At 42.6% G+C, this 19,564-nt stretch overlaps 1 protein-coding gene across 3 annotated transcripts in view; it reads left to right on the forward strand.

Annotated features, from left to right (window-relative positions):
• smoc2 (SPARC related modular calcium binding 2) overlaps positions 1 to 19,564 on the forward strand; it is an 82,538-nt gene that overhangs the window by 20,730 nt on the left and 42,244 nt on the right. For 2 of the 3 annotated variants that reach the window (XM_055901689.1, XM_055901691.1), the window contains exons 2-7: positions 395 to 557; positions 5,320 to 5,426; positions 10,352 to 10,451; positions 11,419 to 11,463; positions 15,441 to 15,524; positions 16,126 to 16,200. In XM_055901689.1, coding sequence (XP_055757664.1) covers positions 395 to 557; positions 5,320 to 5,426; positions 10,352 to 10,451; positions 11,419 to 11,463; positions 15,441 to 15,524; positions 16,126 to 16,200 — 574 coding nt within the window. The remainder of the gene's footprint in view (positions 1 to 394; positions 558 to 5,319; positions 5,427 to 10,351; positions 10,452 to 11,418; positions 11,464 to 15,440; positions 15,525 to 16,125; positions 16,201 to 19,564) is intronic. The other variant, XM_055901690.1, reaches the window with a different exon arrangement.

Below are 19,564 nucleotides of genomic sequence, written 5' to 3' on the forward strand. Positions count from 1 at the left end.
CGACTAGAAAAGACTGCTAAAAAGGAACTGTCAATTACTATATTTGGTTTAGGCAATGAATGGACAGCTGTACCTTGTTGGCATAAGAGTCTCACAATATGGTTCTGCAAGGCATATGCCCCTACACAGGCCCCAATCACACCCTGTATTTAGGCTACATACTATAAATCCCTTTGAAATCACACCTGCTGCTTGAGAAGATTAAACTGTTTTGGCAGAGAGGTCAATGAAATTATTCAGTGTAATGATTCTTCAGCATGTTTAACACTTCTCTCTCATTTCTGTCCCTTTCTTCACTCTATCTTGCTCTCTGTCTTTCTGTCTCCTTTTCATCTTCCTTTCTGTCCATCTCTCCCTCTTGCCTCTCCCTCCCTCTCTTTCCTTTCTCTCTCAGTTTCTGCGGGTGGAGCAGGATAAGGAGTGTAACATGGAGTGTACTGGTGGTCCCAGGAAGCCCCTGTGCGCGTCGGACGGCAGGACCTTCTCATCGCGCTGCGAGTTCCTCCGTGCCAAGTGCCGAGACCCCCAGCTGGAGGTCATCCGAGGGCCATGCAAAGGTCAGGCCATGAGTCACCCTTCAGCCCCGCGGAGCCTCGCAAATGAGCCCCGGGTCACAGCAGAAACTTCATTTCAGCATAATTGATTCTTTGAGCACTGGGATGACAACTGGAGTTGACACAGGCAGGCCTATAGAGAGTATAATGTAAAGTGAAATCCGCTGGTTTGTTCTTATAGGTTTGTGTTGTAGCTACTAGTCATGCATTATACAGGACAAGTTCCCAACTCCCCATCAATGTTTTAAAAGTGTTATGTTCTTTGTGGTATAAGTCTAACTTGAGGGATGATGAGAGGATAATTGGAAGGTAAAAGTGTAGACAGTCGACGTGTAGAAGAATGAACACCATTCGAGTTTATTGCGTTGATTAAGTTCTTGAATGATTTGTACTAGATGTGTATATGTGTTGCAGGATGTGTATCTTGCAACATTGTTCCCCCTTTGCTTTATGTTTCTTTTTACATTATTTCCTTTCCTTTCTATCCAATCACAATGTCAAACTATGGGGGAAGCAGCCTCATCGATTAGAAACAGATTTTTTATCCTCCGTCTGATGGAACAGAATAAATTATGTGACAGGTGTCTGAATGAAATGCCCTGACAGGAGTTAATGGGGTCGTTTTCATTATATAGATGATATGTGCATGCTAGCATAGACATATATGGGACCGATGGCAGATTTGGTCTGAAAAGCGTAATGCAATCGGAACCCAACAAGGTCAGGCAGCTCACAGACCCACTCATTGTGCGAGTGGTGGTAGGAAGACCCCATAGAATCCTAGCACCCCCTACTCCTCTGCTGCACTCACTAGAAAGTAACAGGGGAGGATTGCGGGCAGGGGCGGACTTGGACAATATTTCGGCCCTGGCATATTATCCACACCTGCCCACATCAATGCGTGGGCCGCCAACTCACCTTTGTTTGTGTCACGCCCTGACCTTAGAGAGCTTTTTATGTCTCTATTTTGGTTTGGTCAGGTTGTGATTTGGGTGGGCATTCTATGTTAACTTTTCTATGTGTTGTATTTCTTTGTTTTGGCCGGGTATGGTTCTCAATCAACGACAGCTGTCTATCGTTGTCTCTGATTGGGAACCATACTTAGGTAGCATTTTCCCACCTGTGTTTTGTGGGTAGTTATTTTCTGTTTAGTGTTTTCTGCACCTGACAGGACTGTTTCGGTTTCGTTTTGCACTTTGTTATTTTGTTCTAGTGTTCAGTTTAAATAGAAGTCATGAACACTTACAACGCTGCGCTTTGGTCCGATTCTTCTTCTTCAGACGACGACACCCGCTACAGTTTGCCTCCCTGTCGTGCTCTCTATCTATCTTAGCATCGTCTATCCTGTCACATTGTGCCTCTTTTTGTATGTCTGCTTAAGCCGTATACGTTATAAATGCCAAGCTAACGACTTAGGCTATATTGCAAATTAGTGCCCGGATATCTGTTCCCCTGAGTCAACACCTACCTTAAGTTTTAATTACTATTACAGGGCTCCAGACTAATACTTTCCCCGGGTGCCACTATCTTCTACAGTTTGTGGCACCAGCTCATGAATTGGTCGGACCCAAGTCATGAGTAATCATCTTATAAAATAATGAATAGTACTTTATTAGGAAGTGTAATAAATGGACTACTAATGTATTCAAGACATAAGTTGTTCAATCTAACACATCCAAGCAGGAATGCATGATTTAATGTATTTTGATGTGCAACCTAATAAGATGATTGTCATGAATTTTTGGTTGACAATTAGACTATATTTGCTATATTTTACTGTCAAAATAGGACTCCAGAATTTCAAGATTTATTTTATGTTCAATAGAGATGAATTACGTACATCTTTATGTACACTAACTAATATAAAGGATATTAACATTTGGGGTTCAACACCTGAGGAAGTGAAAACTCAAACGATGTTAAAGATGCACTCTGGGATCTTAAGCACAACAAATTCGTAACATATTGCACAAATTGGATTTGTAACATATCACACAAATTGCAAAATTCATGATCCACCAGTAAATGTAATGTCCTAAAAAAAAAACACGCAATTGTAGACTATTACCCATGAGACCTATATATGCCTATGACCGCGCGCCACTCCAAATCTCAAAGCCATATCAAATATCTTGGTTGTAAAATAGATGCTATTGAGTTGAGAAATGTAAATGATTCCTACAGAAAGCAGAGACCCTCCTCTCTGACAGGGGCAAATCATCCAAAGCTTTGTTTTTCCTGCAATTGCCTTTTGAAATGTTATAACGACCAGAACGGATTTTTCACTCGAGCTCATAGAGGAAGAGGAGAGTGGCTCGCTCATCACAGAAGCAGGCTCCTGCAAAACTAGCACAGTGGCAGGACAGGCACTTTCATTACAGGAATTATGAAGATAATGCACTTTACTGTTTGACCAATTCATGGTTTTAGCCGCCCAAAAAAACAGGACGTTTTGAGTGAGTGGACAATGTATAATGTGCTCTTTCTGCATTCATAGGTACCTTTTAAAAATGTTTTATGATCTATGATCTTGGCTGTCTAATTGATGAAAGAGTCGGAGCAGATTTCTTTGCTGATGCCGCGTTTGCCTTTGAATGTGAGTTTGCGTGACCTCAGCTCAGTCAGAGAACCGAGCCGGCCGTTGCCCACTGAGCAGCCAAAGGCTCATTATAGATTAGTATAACAAAGAAATTATGCAAAACAATCATAATAAACAAAATATATTAACAGGCTTATGGGCCATGTCACCTTTTAAATAAAAAATATATTTTAGGGGTGTCAATTCTGACAAACCTACCCCCAAAAATAATTGTCCAGCCCATCTGGCATTTGTCAGAATTGCCAGATGGCCAATCTGCCCGACTGCACAAAAAAAAACGTAACATGACAAAACAATTTTTTTCACATTTATGCTTGTGCTGGGTTGCCACGGCAACTGGTTTGAGCGGGACATCTGGATGTGACCAACAAAGAAAGGGAGGAGAGAGAATGGAGGATTCCAGCTAGGAGGGCTGAAAGGAACAAGGGTCCATGAAAGTCCTATTGTATGAGTAAATAACATAGATGCTGGGGGAGTATAAAACCCCATCCATTCCTTGGGGCAAGACCCACAAAGTGACTTTTCCAGACTGAAGCCCAGGCCAGTCGAGACCAGAAATAACCCAGAGGTCAGCAGAGACTAGGCGGCATTGGAAGCACAGAGTTGTGTTTGTGCGTTCGGGATGGCGGGTAAGGCGAGACTGGCACCACATTTGTTTTCTATCACAAAGCAGAGCTCAGATGATTCAACTGTCCTGTCATTTTTTCCAGTCGTCGGGTATTTGGTTGGAGCCCCCTAGTGAAGGACGAGAGCTTTGTTTTTTTTCCACTGAAGCTAACTTTAGACAAGTCCCTGTTTCCCTCCCTCTGGAACATTGTCTTTCCCCCTCTTCCACGCCTGTGAAAGTGGTGCACACACACAAACACTCAGGCTGAAATAAACCAGCACACTTTCTCTCCTTCTCCCTCTAATGGACGAGCAACAAAGAGCCTCACCAGACTGGAGACAACTTTTAAACGTTTTAGCATGCGTCATTGTTTTCACTTGATTCGAACCAGCCAGCCAGGTTTGCATTATGGGTAATGTGTCACACATAGTAATAGTCAGCTGTGGCATCAACACACCATCCACTATAGCTCCTGACAGGGCAATCTGATCTGAGACCATTACCATAAGAGAAGAAAAATAGGACCCATTTTTACATCCAAGAACCCTTAAAGGCCAGGAGAGAAGAAAAAGTGACCAGAATCTAAACTGTTTTGGAGTGTGGTTTAAAGAGAGAAGGGAAAGAGAATGAGAGAGATGGAGTGGGGTCTAGAGAATGGGGTTGAGAGAGAGAGAGAGAGGATGTTGTGGGGTTTAGAGTGTGAAGAGATGGAGTGGGGTTTAGAAAGAAAGGAAGAGGTGGACATCCCAATGTTCCAACCTTCCAGAAAATGTTTTCCGTGCATCAGCCCTTTTCTGAGCTAGGCCAAGACTGGAATGTACTCCAGGATAGAGAGGGAAAGTGATCTGTCCAGCCCCGTAATGGCTTTACCACTTGGCCATTGGACTGGCTGTTGCAGAGGCCTGTCTGCTACTAATAAGATGGCGATGTTGGTTCGATTCCCAGCCACACAAGCATCTGCCACTTCCGAAACAGATTGAATTATTTCCCCTCTGTCTTAGTCTTTCTTTCGCTTTCCTCTCGTCATAATATGAATATGTGATTCAACGTCTCCCTCTGTCTTTTAACTATATTTATTTTCTTGGCTTTTTAGTGAACGTCATAAAATTCACGAGTATTTCAACTAGTGGATTTTAACAGAGTATTTGAAGTCCACATGTAGATATGACTAGTTGGATTCTTGTTGAGGTCGAGTCTGTCCGCTCTTCCTGGACATGCAATTATTGTTACGATTTCTGTTGCCCAGACAGTAGTGCTGTGATTCAGTTCATAGCGCAGTGCACTGAGCAGCCAACAATGATGCTTTTAAAGGCATTTTCCCCGATGTTCGAGTATATCACATTCACGGTAAATGCAGCGAATGTTGGCTCAATCGGAAATTAAAACGTCAAGCATGGATTGGATTGAATCCCAGCCTAGTTTTTTTATTATAAACAGTGTTTTCTAGACATATGATTGGTTGAAATATTATATTGTTTATTATATGATTTGGTTGGATTATTATTTAGTATATGATTGGTTGGATTATTGGACGTGTGATAATTATGTCTGTGCTGCAGATACATCCAGATGTGTGGCAGAGAAGAAGTACACGGAACAGCAGGCCAAGAAGCTCTTCCCTCAGGTGTTTGTACCTGTCTGCAACCCAGACGGAACGTACAGTGAGGTAAGAGTGCAATTATAGGAGCTAGATCAGCATTTCTCTATCCTCTCCTCGAGTACCCCCAGCCATTTCAAGTATTTTATACATTTTAACATTCACATTTTAGTCATTTAGCAGACACTCTTTTCCAGAGTGACTTACATGAGCAATTGGGGTTAAGTGCATTGCTCAAGGGAACATCAACAGATTTTTCCACCTAGTCGGCTCAGGGATTTGAACCAGCAACCTTTTGGTTACTGGTACAGCATGCTTACCTGCTAGGCTATATATTCCAGAACTTTATCAGGTGTGTTAGTTCTGTTTATCAAATATGTAGAATCACTGGGGATACTCGGGGACAGGTTTGGGAAACACTGATACTGTAGATTGGATTTTAATTATTTGGTGTTTTTGACAAGGCACACTCCAAGTCGCCTTGTGCACTTAAAGGCTTAAGAAATTAATTGACAATAAAACTTGAGTTATTGTGGGGGAAAAAAGCAATATAAAAACAAAACAGATTAGCAGTTCAAAAGTTCTAAAAACAACCTCACATGTTTCAAGAACATACCTGTTTTACACTTTGGGTTGAGCAATTAACTATTTAGGTACACTTGGAGTGTGACCTGCCATGCAAATCTTACCACCCTGCATACCACTGCTGGCTTGCTTCTGAAGCTAAGCAGGGTTGGTCCTGGTCAGTCCCTGGATGGGAGACCAGATGCTGCTGGAAGTGGTGTTGGAGGGCCAGTAGGAGGCACTCTTTCCTCTGGTCTAAAAAATATCCCAATGCCCCAGAGCAGTGATTGGGGACACTGCCCTGTGTAGGGTGCCGTCTTTCGGATGGGACGTTAAGTGGGTGTCCTGACTCTCTGAGGTCATTAAAGATCCCATGGCACTTATCGTAAGAGTAGGGGTGTTAACCCCGGTGTCCTGGCTAAATTCCCAATCTGGCCCTCAAACCATCATGGTCACCTAATAATCCCCAGTTTACAATTGGCTCATTCATCCCCCTCCTCTCCCCTGTAACTATTCCCCAGGTCGTTGCTGCAAATGAGAACGTGTTCTCAGTCAACTTACCTGGTAAAATAACGGTAAAATAAATAAAAATAAATAAAAAACCAATCTCATTTAACACACAACTGAAACAATTAACCAAGCAATTACCTGCATGAGGTGATACTTATTGAAAGTTGTCTCATGTCAATCAAACATGTCCCCAGGCTATGTGCGCTAATTCCTCAATTAGCTAGTTCTGCTGTCTGTAAAGAAATTGATAGGCTGTAGGTTGGTTGATTCTGCTGCTACAATTGGTAGTGTGCAACATGCGCCGAGCATTTGTGCTGCAAGGCAGCTGTCCCGAGTTAGTGGGCATGATTGAACTCCAAACCCAACCCTCAAATATCCCAGGAAATCAGCAACGTCATTTTCACAAAATCTTTGTTTTGGAAAATACTTAATGACCAAATGTATCCCACTACTTACAGTTGTTAGTCAATTTTGGGACTAGAATTGATATTTATGACTACTACCAATGCCACAGTTCATTCATCTAGTCGTTTCTTTTATTGTTCAGCCACTCTTTGAATATGGAAGGATTTGAATGAATCAATACAAAACAAACACACTTGCTCTTAAATAACTTGCATACTTTAAGAGTACAAGGGCTCTAGTGACAGAGCCTTTCCTTCACTTCTGAAATGTTTTGTTTTAAGAGCATCTTAAAGAGTATTGCGGTCATGAAAAGTGACACATTAAATCTTTACACAGGCAGCCCAATGCTGATATTTTGCTATTAATTGGTCTTTCGACCCATCAGATCAGAAAATTTGACAAATTATCAGATTTGGTCTGCCTGTGTAAACACAGCTAGGGAGTCTGCTGCCAATACAGTTAAGTTTTGAAGGCCTTGAAATCATCCAGCACACAGTCAATAAACACATCTCTTTGCAGTTCCCCATATAGCCTCAAGAGGACAGCCCCCTGACTTTATCTAAGTCCTCCTGTAGTTCCCCTTTTGGTATATCGGCAACTGCAGGAGTGCCTCCACCGCACTCCCAGGACACTGCAGCCTAGGCACTGAGGGCAGCAGGTAGCTTAAGAGTGGTGGGCCAGTAATCGAAAGGTCACTGGTTTGAATCTCCAAGCCAACTAGGTGAAAAATCTGTGATATGCCCTTGAGCAAGGCACTAAACCCGAATTGCGACTGTAATTCGCTCTGGATAAGAGAGTCTGCTAAATGACTAAAATGTAAAAGCTGTACTCCTCAGCAAGAGCAGAACAGCTTCCCCTGCTCAGGGGTCTTCCATGCTGGTCCTCCAGAGGATACACACCAGTTGCCACCCGCCCACATCCTGTTGAACCATGGCTTGGTGCTGGTAGACAATGACTTTGACAATGCTTACTCTTGCAAAAATGTCTCAGTTCAAAGCCTTCTACAAAAAAAGCCCCCAAAATCGCTAGGGCTAAATATCCAACCACTGCCTCCAGACATGACAAGGCTAGCCATCCCCTCAAAATAAACTGAGAATAAAACTTTTTTTTTAAGTGTTTGAGCAAGCCAAAACAAACCAGATTGCCGGTTAAAAAAAAAAAAAAACACTTTTCAGAACATACTGAATATACTCTAGTTTGAGCAATTAACTAATTAGGTACACCTAGAATGTGACCTGCCATGCAAAACTTGCCAATCTGCTCAAATAACACACAATTGAAACAATTAACTGCATGAGGTGATACTGATAGAAAGCACTTAAATATGGAAGTTTTTGAATGACGAATGAATGAATCAATTCAAAATATACGAACGACCTGGGCCCGGTTTCCTGATAGCAATGGAACTTAGGCTTACAAGTGTTTTAACGATGCACCTTTCCTACAATGGCTGAAAATGTAACATGTGTTTCCCAAAACACCATGCAGAGAGAACGGCTGTTAAGTGGAGCATGTGTCGATACTGATAGGATCGAAATAAAGACAGTGCTGCTCTGGGATCAGCTTTCTCCATTAAAATCTTACCTTAACGTTAGAATTATTTCACAATACTGACGATGGATAAACTCCTAGAGAGATGTTACCACCTACGTCTGCAAATATTGAGGCGGCTTATTCTAATGTTTACCCAATAAAAATACACTAAATCACCGATTTGGCAAATCATTGCGCACCTTTTATGATACACATCATGAAATTACAGACAGTAGCCTATAAGTAGCAAATTGGAACTCAATTGATTGAACATTAAATGTATTTCAATATTATTTCCTACTGTTTATTTTTTAATGCAGTCATCTCAGTTTCCACTTGAATCATCTATTTATACATCGCTTGTTTGTATCAATAAACGGTCATACGAAAATGGCTCACCTTTTAGCCAGGTACACTCTATGGCAATGACTCCTTCAGAACTAACCTGCTGCGGGGCAGGCTAACTCACAGCTAACTCCACTTACCCTGAATGAAATGACTGAACCACGAGTTGAGCACCAATGAAATGACTTACCCATGGATTGATTTTTCATCATTGTCTCAATGAAGAGTTCGGCGTTCGACTAGCCATGTGTGACATGCATGCATAGTTACAAGCCTCCTAGAGGCTTGTAACTATACGAGCAATATCCACTTTTGTAGTATGGATGAAGCCGGAGCTGGAATGTGAAGTTAACTGAAGCTGATTAGCTTTAGAAAACCCTAAGTAGATCTAGATTGCTTCGTAGGATACCCCTATGAAGTTATCGGCGGTCACAGAGAGATGGGTAATGTGAACGCTGCGTGTAACACATCCGGTGTCAGGATAAATAAAAAGCAAGGTCTGCTAACTTTCTTTACTTATGTTTAATTACCGCAAACAATGAATGGCAAATGCAATTTTCGCATATACGGGTTCGCTGCATCACCACGCAGGGTAAACAGGGAACTGCAGGAAGTACGTAAACAGTTGTTCTTATACCGTGATGACGTAGTTCCAACGCGTCTGTTGGCCTATCACAGTAGAGGCTGGGCGCGGTTTAGACTTTGCCCCACCTTTGCTGGCCCTCGGATTTGTCCAAGCCCCTTGGCGCGTTCCTTTTGTCCACATCTGGTTGCTGGGTAGATTAGATCCGTCTTGTGTCTGTCGATTCTACACTGAAACAGTTCCTAATATGGTATTGTCCAGTATTCCAATCTCCTGGTTGGTCTAGAGAGATGCACCCCTCCCCTCTCCAGACTGTCCACAGCTTTTATGGCCTGTGTTGGTCAGTCCTTACACCTACACACACACCCCCCTCTGTATTGTTTGTGTGTGTGTGTAACAAAACAATATTCATCTTCAAACAATATGCTAACAGGCTATAGTGCATAAACATAAATCCTAACAGTAAACCATGTGATTCTATGTTTAGCGGAGATCTTCTTTGTATACATTTACGCCGCAAGACAAAAATGTATCTACCGACGCACTTAGCTGTTCTACGAGCGGTCTGAGGCAGGTGTTAGAGTACGAGAATTTCAAAGTGCAACGTTATTAACATTGGTCTTGGGAAACAGTTTGGAGATTTAACGATGCTCCTACGAAGGTTCTAACGATGAACTTAACCTTAAGATGCCTTTGGGAAACCAGCCCTGCTCTTAAAGCGATACTTCGGGATTTTGGCAATAAGGTCTCTGAGTCCAGTATGAAGGGAGTTAGAGGTAGTTTCACAAGCCAATGCTAACTAGCATTAGCGCAAACCATAGACTTCCAGTCATTGCACTAATATTAGTTAGCATTTGCGCTAGCACTAGTTAGCAACTTCCTTCAACTGACTGGGGAAGTAGATAAAGGGCCTCATTGCCAAAATCCCAAAGTATCCCTTTAAATAGCTATAATTCTCCAATGTGTAGTGAAGAAGCTTTTCCTTCAGCGTTATCTTGTCTATGTGACATGTTATCCTGTGCTGCGCTCTTATGCCATGCTGTGTTGGTTACAGGTGCAGTGTCATAGTTACACAGGCTACTGTTGGTGTGTCACGCCCAATGGCCGTCCTATCAGTGGCTCAGCCGTGGCCAATAAGAAGCCCCGATGCCAAGGTAGGTACACTCCTCCCAACCTGGGTCCTTTTAATATATATTTTTTTGTTAGATACCATCTAGTTGTTACTGTAGCTGTATATTCTGTGTGTGCATGTCTGAGTACGTGTCTACTTGCACAATTGTGTATGTGTTCATTTTCTGGCACTTTTTGGTTACAATGTTGTCGCAATGTTGTTGTCGATTGATCAGTTGCTGACAGTGGAGAACCATATCCAAATATTACAGTAATGATCTGTATTGTAATTTAGCTTTAGCACCATGTAGCTGAGTAACAATGACAATGCTTGCTCAATCCACTTACGCAGGGAACCAACTTGACATTCTTTTGATTATGAGACATATTTGTGTGGACCACCATGTAATGCCCTTCCCTATGGGAAAGTCAGGATCCAGCAGACCTTGGGCTTTGAGGGTTAGGTGTGCATCCCAAATGTCACTCTTTTCCCTATGGAGCACAGTTATTTTGACCAGGGCCCATAAGGGCTATTCAGTATAAAGGGAATAATGTGCCATTTAGGAGGCAACCTAGGAGTCCGAGGATGTTGCTCAATTCATGAGCTACATGGGGTAAATAGGCCCGGCAGAAAATCCTGCAGTGGAGTTGAGCAACAAAGTTAAACTGTACGGAATGTGAGCGTTCCTGGATAACAGAGTCTGCCAAACAATCAAATAACCAATGCCACATGTCCCTATATTTCCCTTTTTGGAGCTCAATTGGAAGTCAGTGTGATTTCAGTTGTGAGGCAACTACAGAGATCTCAGGGTGTGGGTTTGGGTTTGCAGTCCATGTTGGTGTCACAGTATGAGGCCAATGATTGAAAGCATGGCGGATATAGGAGCCACTGGTTGATGTACTAGGACTCTTGGGTCATGTTCATTAGGCACAAAATGAAGAAAACTGACTGAAACAGAGTGACTACCTGGACCTGTCCAATAAGAAACACTGACCGCTTTCCATTTTCAGGGTCAAAACATGAGAGAGCTAGCACAAGAGAACCTGGAAAAGCAGGTAAGTACTTAGTACATTAGTACCTTGACAATAGCATGATCAAACTGTTGTTTTTGGTATATTTTATGTGTGTCTATAGTGGTGCGCATTCATCCGTGGGTGTGCATTCATCCGTGCCTAAGGGAGTGTGTGAGTGCATGTGTGTGCTTGTGTGCATGCACCTGTGTGTTTGAATCTGTAATATATGTACATCATACGGGATGGTCACCTGTTATAGCTTGCCTTTCCAATATTTTGACAATTGAAAGAGTGCGAGAAAGCAGCCTCAGGGCTGGAATAAAAGACAGCGTGTTGCACAGTAACTAGGCCAGAGAGAAGAGAGGCTGTGTTTGGCTTGTTTAAAGTTTACTCCCAGCAGCTAGACTAAAGGGATTTTCACACTACTGAGCCAAACCAGGTCAAGCCAAACCAAACTGTACTGAGCTGGCCTGGTTACGCATCCACCATAGTTGCTGGAATCATAATGAAAAAGACAATGTGGAAATAAATATCAAGCCTGTAAAATTTGATTCAGAGTCTGCACAATATTGTGAAAAGGGCATAAGACCCCATTGCCATTTCTGCTTGTCTTTAACAGAAACCAGACAGAGATATTGAAGGGCCCTCAGAGTGGCAGAACTCACCAACATAACTCACCAACACAAATTATTTTCTTTCCTTTCAGCAGCAGTGTCCTCAGAAACAGCAGATACAAGAATCGTCTCAGTCCTCCCTAACATTTTACCTCCTTTATCCTCTGATTCTCTCTCTCTACCTCACAACTGAGTTTCATTTTTAAGGGCATGCTGATTTGAAATCCTGTGAATCCTGTGAAGGATGTTGTTATTTGGGGGGGAGGTTTCCAATTGATTCCAGAACCCGGTGTCGTGATATTCTTTGCTGTGTGAGCATGAAGGTTATTTGAGCACAGCCAAGTCATTACCCATACTGTAGGTCAACTGTTATTAGAGTCAGAGAAAATGCAAATGCAGAGGCCAGAGAAGGAGAGTGCATCCTAAATGGCACCATTTTCTCTATGTAGTGCACTACTTTTGGTCAAAAGTAGTGTACTACATAAGGAATAGGGTGCCATTTAGGGCGCACAAAGAGAGTGTAGTACAGCTTGATTTGGTTGGATAAACAGGATGGTTGAAACCAGAATAACCCATAGATTTGTGGTATCCCGACACTGAAAATAGCTTTGATTGCGTCAATATTTTGATTCGGCAAGAGATCCATCATATCTACGCCTCCTTAGACAGCCTCATCAACTGTCTATTATTAGAAACAAACATCAAAGTGGGAACCATATATCTTCCATAATTAACACTGTCCACATTTATCATGGGACTTGAGGACTTAACTTAAAGGTCCAGTGCAGCTGTTTTTATCTCAAATAACATCTGGGTAACAATGAAGTACCTTACTGTGATTGTTTTAGATTAAAAAGGTAAGAAATAAACAGAAATAGATTATTAACAAAGAGCGATATCTCAAGCAAGAACTTAGCTGGGACTGTCTGGCGGTGGGAAAGGGGAAAACGAGCAATTTGCAGAGAGGTTTGGATCTCTCTTTCTTATTGGTCTGTTAACTAGACTGAACAAAAATATAAATGCAAAAGGCAACAATTTCTAAGATTTTACTAAGTTACAGTTCATATAAGGAAATCAGTCAATTGAAATAAATCCATTAGGCCCTAATATATGTTGGTCACATATACCTTTTAATAAAAGGTAGGGACATGGATTAGAAAACCAGTCAGTATCTGGTGTGACAACCATTGGTATCATGCAGCACGACACATCTCCATCGCACAGTGTTGATCAGGCTGTTGACTGTGGCCTGTGGAATGTTGTCCCACTCCTCTTCAATGGCTGTGCGATGTTGCTGGATATTGGCGGGAACTGGAACACGCTGTCATACGCGTCGATCCAGAGCATCCCAAACATGCTCAATGGGTGACATGTCTGGTGAGAGATTTGTTGCTGGGAGATTTTCAGCTTCCAGGAATTGTGCACAGATCCTTGCGACATGGGGTCGTGAATTATCATGCTGAAACTTGAGGTGATATGATGAATGGCACGACAACGGCCCTCAGGATCTCATCATGTTATCTCTGTGCATTCAAATTGCAATTGAAAAAATGCAATTGTGTTCATTGTCCGTAGCTTATGCCTACTCATACCATAAAGCCACCACCACCATGGGACACTCTGTTCACAACGTTGACATCAGCAAACCGCTGGCCCACACAACACCACACACGTGGTCTGTGGTTGTGAGGCCAGTTGGACAAATTCTCTAAAATGACGATGGAGGTGGCTTATGGTAGAGAAATTAATGTTAAATTATCTGGCAACAGCTTTGGTGGACATTCCTGCAGTCAGCATGCCAATTGCACTCTCCCTCCAAACTAGAGACATCCGTGGCATTGTGTTTTGTGACAAAATTGCACATTTTAGAGTGTCCTTTTCTGGTCCCCAGCACAAGGTGCACTTGTGTAATGATCCCGCTGTTTAATCAGCTTCTTGATATCCCACACCTGTCAGGTGAAAGGATTATCTTGGCAAAGGAGAAATGCTCACTAACAGGGATGTAAACACATTTGTGCACAACGTGAGAGAAATACACTTTTTGGGCATATGGAAAATTACTAGGATCTTTTATTTCAGCTCATGAAACACTTTACATGTTGCGTTTATATTTTTGTTCAGTATAAAACACAGAAAAATCTAGTTTTTAACTGCATTCATACATATTTCATGTATGAATGCATGAAATAATTGGTCACTGACGACTGAGAGTAACTAATGCTGTGTAACAACAAATGGCATGTGATTTTCCTACTGCACACGAAAAAAGGAATTACAGCCATAAAAACGTTACAAAATAATGTTTATTAGAGGTTTATGTTAAATCCAAGTCATAAATATGACTTCCTTTTTAGAATCTCATTTCCTGGGTAGTGCTGTGACTTCCTGTGCATTTCTGAATTCATTTTTAACTGAAGGCTGACAGGGTTCAAGTGAATTCAATCCCAAAAGCTTTATTGTCCATTGAATTAACATACGATGGAACATTCTTCAATCTCTCCAGTTCCCATAAGCCTGTGTCCCCATTCAGTCCCTACAGTGGTTGAGCCCTCCTTTGTGACCTGCTGTGAAGTTACCCACACCTGCGCTTTACACTAACGAGCCAGAACCCAACTAGCCCCCTTTCCCAGTCCTCCCTTCCCACCTCCCTTCCACCCCCCCCCCCCCCCCCTCAAAATCAAACAAACAAACAGAGCCTAAACGAACACCAATCCTAACCCTCTTGTTAATTGATTCATCTGGAACATGTGTGCGCCTGGATGTTGCATATTTCTCTGGTTGGGCCTTGCACGCCTTCTCCTCTCCTTTCTCCTCTCTTCAGCCGGCGGTACACACATGCACGTACGCACATGAACGTACACACGCATGCACGCACCCAAACTCATGCATTCCCCACATGCAGATCCACAGAGGGATGGAGAAGTGTATACCGCAGAGTAGTGTCAGCCTATAGCAACGTTCACATCCCTTCTCATTAACTTTGGGTTAGGTCCTCAATAAGTGTACTGTATGTAGGGGCTGCATCCTAGCTTGAGATGTACTATATACATATGTAACTTTCCCATACATTTTCCATTGATAAAAGGGGATGGTGTGGGTGTCTGAAGTTAGGTATCGGTATTATGTGTCTTTGAATAGCCACTAACTGGAGATTTTTTTAAACACTTTTTAATGATGATGATGATGATGAGTATTATGAAAGCTCTGCAATCTTGATGTCCAACTATGACCACTATATGTACTGTACACCCACTGACACCTTGAGTGCGCCTCTTCTCCTCTATCACCCCTCTCACTCTTTCAATCCTCTAGTCTCCCTCTCTCTCCACCTCTCTTGGCCGGGCAATGTGCAAATATGTAATGGTTGATTTAGTGTAAAAATCTAGCGTACACTCTCAATTGTAGTTTCCTTGCAAATCTTTTCCATTCTAAACGCAGATGAGTCAGCCGGCCTAGTGGGGGAGCCGAATTCCCCGACAGACGAGGAAGGTGAGCTCTTCTTCTACCTTTCTGGGCCCGGTTCGATTAGTTCAGAAATGCATTCTTCCTTCCTTCCTTTACCTTCAAGTAATCACAAATCTAAATTGGTTGGGCACTTCAAATAATGCCACTTTTATACTGTTTACGTATCTTACATTACTCATATCACATGTATATACTGTATTTTATACCATCTACTGCACCTTGCCTAGGTAGTTGTTGGGGAATTGTTAGATGTTACTGCACTGTCAGAACTAGAAGCACAAGCGTTTCGCTACACTCGCGGTAACATCTGCTAACCATGTGTATGTGAACAATAAAATTTGATTTGATAAAAGTAATAAATTAGTAACCTTGTTTTCACCTCAACAATACAAGAAAGGACATTTCTTCAGTATTCGAAAAGGGTCAGGATAGTTTCTGCCTCACCAACAAACTGGGAGCGGTGGTTAGATCATTGGACTAGTAACTGAAAGGTTGCAAGATCAATTCCCTGAGCTGACAAGGTAAAAATCTGTAGTTCTGTCCAGAACCCCCCAAAAAACCTAATGTGATGGATAATGTGTGTTTGATTGAATATTCTTTAATCAATTCTGTCATCTTCTTTCAGACATCATTTCTCAGTACCCCACCCTCTGGACAGAGCAGGTCCGCAGCCGGCAGAACAACAGGACCAGAACACAATGTGAGTTCAAGAGGCATTTCTACCTATCCAATGATTGTTTTTTAAGATTGCATTGTGAACTGAATTGATGAAGCTCTTACTCTTTAGTTTATTTTAAAAATAGCAAGAGAGTTTTTTGTGAGAATATCTTAGTAGAAGAAAGACTTTCATTATGATTAAGTATTTTATGAGAGTAATGAATGGGATACAGCAATCTATATGATATTAGTATACGTGATGAGTATGCTGCATTCGCAATTGATGATGGTTTTGAGCTCTGTCTCTGTCTTTTTTCTTTTGCCATGTGCCTGTAATTGTCAGCACATTGCAGTATCCTCTCCATTCCCCTGGCTTAATCTATCCTCTAACACACAGATTGATCTCATTGCATGGATCAATGGCGTTTCATTTATTCCAACCTACTCATTTGGGGAAAATGACTGCTTTCGGTATGAAACAATGTTATTTTTGGTGTCTATGTCATGATACGTGTGTGTGCGCATGTGCAGTCTTGATTTTCGACCAATGAAAACGTTGCAAACGCAGTGTTGATGGTTTTGATTACCCAATGAACTCCCATGTGCTCCTTGTGGGGTTTTGGATTTCTATCTATTAAAAAATTATCAAAAAAGAGACACACAGAGAGAAAAATAGTAAAGAGAGACAGAGGAAGAGAGAGTTAAGAGAGCAAAGGAGGTATTTAGGGTCTTTTGTGTGGCTAAAGCTCTTGTAAAATGAAAACAAACAAAGACAAAGGGGATATGCATTATCCTGTTGTTGATTCCGAGCCCAGAGGGAAGCCACAAAGAAGAAGTAGAGGAAAGAAAGAAGTGTTGAAAGCCCCAATGGCCCAGAGGAGCTCTTTTAAAAAATGTGTTGGCATAGAAGTGTAATGCTTTAAAGCTTTGCTGGAGAGCTGTGTGGCATAGGGACAATTCGGCTACAGGTAGTGAACTGATTGATTTCTGGTGGGACTCCTGGAGAGATATCTTTCTTCGGTGGGGCCAAAGTAAGTCCCTACTACTGTGTTTGGGAATGTTTAAGGAGAAATTTGAAACCAAGGTGGCTTAGCAGTTCAGACGTATTTTTCCGTGTTGTCGTGTCGTGTCCTGTATATATATATATTTACACCTTTTCTTCACATATCTTTTATTTATTTTATTATCCAAGAACTCAACTACAAAAGCTTTCCTGCAAAAGCTTTCCTGCAACCCGCTTCACCAATTACAATAAGTACTATTTACCTCAATCTGAAAATCCATCGTGGAAGATAGCCAGGGGCTAATTCAGAAGCTAGCCTGAAAGCTAATCCAGAAGCTACTCCGATAGCTAGCCAGAAGCTAATCTGTAGCTGCCCCGAAATTAGCCGGTTTGCTGGCTAGCGTTGGTGTTTCAGCTGCCCACGTTTTTGCGGTCATCAGCTATTCCTCTAGCTCGATAATCTACCGGCACTTTTGTGCAACGCGACTCGGACCGGAGCATTCCGGGACTTTTTTTCTCTCAGTTTCCCCGGATTCCAACCGCAGCCTCTGGACACGTGCACCTTGATTTCGCAGCTAGCTAGCTGCATACCGTGTGACTATTGGCTTACGTCGACCCCGGAGCTAACTCAAATCATGCTGGAGCTAGCCAGCTGAGGAGTTCCATCACCATCCGGACCCGCTTCTTTGTTGCTGCTGCAGATACGGAACCCCACCGGGCCTTCACGACTGACTGCCGACGTTATCTGCCCGAGGGATTTATCCAACCGGCACCTCCGTCCCGGCGTTACCTGAACGCTCATCTGAGGCCCGCTAATCGTTAGCTGTCTTATCGGCTGCTATCTGAACAAAACCCCACTACACGGAACCTACCGACGGAAACGCACGAGGTATCTACAAACAGACCTCCATCCTATGCTGCTACCGATAGCCATATACCCGGCCAGCTGTCTGGATCGCCACGACCCCAACCAACCTCTACTCACTGGACCCTTATTTATCACTTGATTAAGCTTGCCTCTCCTTAATGTAAATATGCCTTGTCCATTGCTGTTCTGGTTAGTGTTTATTGGCTTATTTCACTGTAGAGATTCTAGCCCTGCTCTCTATACCATATCCAACCCTGCAGTTCCACCACCCACATATGCGATGACATCACCTGGTTTCAATGATGTTTCTAGAGACAAGATCTCTCTCATCATCACTCAACACCTAGGTTTACCTCCACTGTATTCACATCCTACCATACCTTTGTCTGTACATTATTCCTTTAAACTATTTTATCGCCCCCAGAAACTTCCTTTTACTCTCTGCTCTGGTAGCTCTAGGCGACCAATTCTCATAGCTTTTAGCCGTACCATTATCCTACTTCTCCTCTGTTCCTCTGGTGATGTAGAGGTGAATCCAGGCCCTGCAGTACCTGGCTCCACTCCTATTCCCCAGGCGCTCTCTTTTGATGACTTCTGTAACCGTAATAGCCTTGGCTTCATGCATGTTAACATTAGGAGCCTCCTCCCTAAGTTTGTTCTGTTCACTGCTTTAGCACACTCTACCAACCCGGATGTTTTAGCCGTGTCTGAATCCTGGCTTAGAAAGACCACCAAAAATTCAGACATTTTTATCCCCAATTACAATATTTTCAGACAAGATAGAACGGCCAAAGGGGGCGGTGTTGCAATCTACTGCAAAGACTGCCTGCAGAGTTCTGTTATACTATCCAGGTCTGTTCCCAAACAATTTGAACTTCTACTTTTAAAAATCCACCTCTCTAAAAACAAGTCTCTCACCGTTGCCGCCTGCTATAGACCACCCTCTGCCCCCAGCTGTGCTCTGGACACTATATGTGAACTGATTGCCCCCCATCTATCTTCAGAGCTCGTGCTGCTAGGTGACCTAAATTTGAACATGCTCAACACCCCAGCCACCCTACAATCTAAGCTTGATGCCCTCAATCTCACACAAATTATTAATGAACCTACCAGGTACCACCCTAATTCCGTAAACACGGGTACCCTCATAGATATCATCCTAACAAACTTGCCCTCCAAATACACCTCTGCTGTTTTTAACCAAGATCTCAGCGATCACTGCCTCATTGCCTGCATCCGTAATGGGTCAGCGGTCAAACGACCTCCACTCATCACTGTCAAACGCTCCCTGAAACACTTCAGCGAGCAGGCCTTCCTAATTGACCTGGCCGGGGTATCCTGGAAGGATATTGATCTCATCCCGTCAGTAGAGGATGCCTGGTCATTTTTTAAAAATGCCTTCCTCACCATCTTGAATAAGCATGCCCCATTCAAGAAATGTAGAACCAGGAACAGATATAGCCCTTGGTTCTCTCCTGACCTGACTGCCCTTAACCAACAGAAAAACATCCTATGGCGTTCTGCATTAGCATCGAA

Source organism: Salvelinus fontinalis, chromosome 37, assembly GCF_029448725.1.
Source record: "Salvelinus fontinalis isolate EN_2023a chromosome 37, ASM2944872v1, whole genome shotgun sequence".
Classification (NCBI taxonomy): domain Eukaryota; kingdom Metazoa; phylum Chordata; class Actinopteri; order Salmoniformes; family Salmonidae; genus Salvelinus; species Salvelinus fontinalis.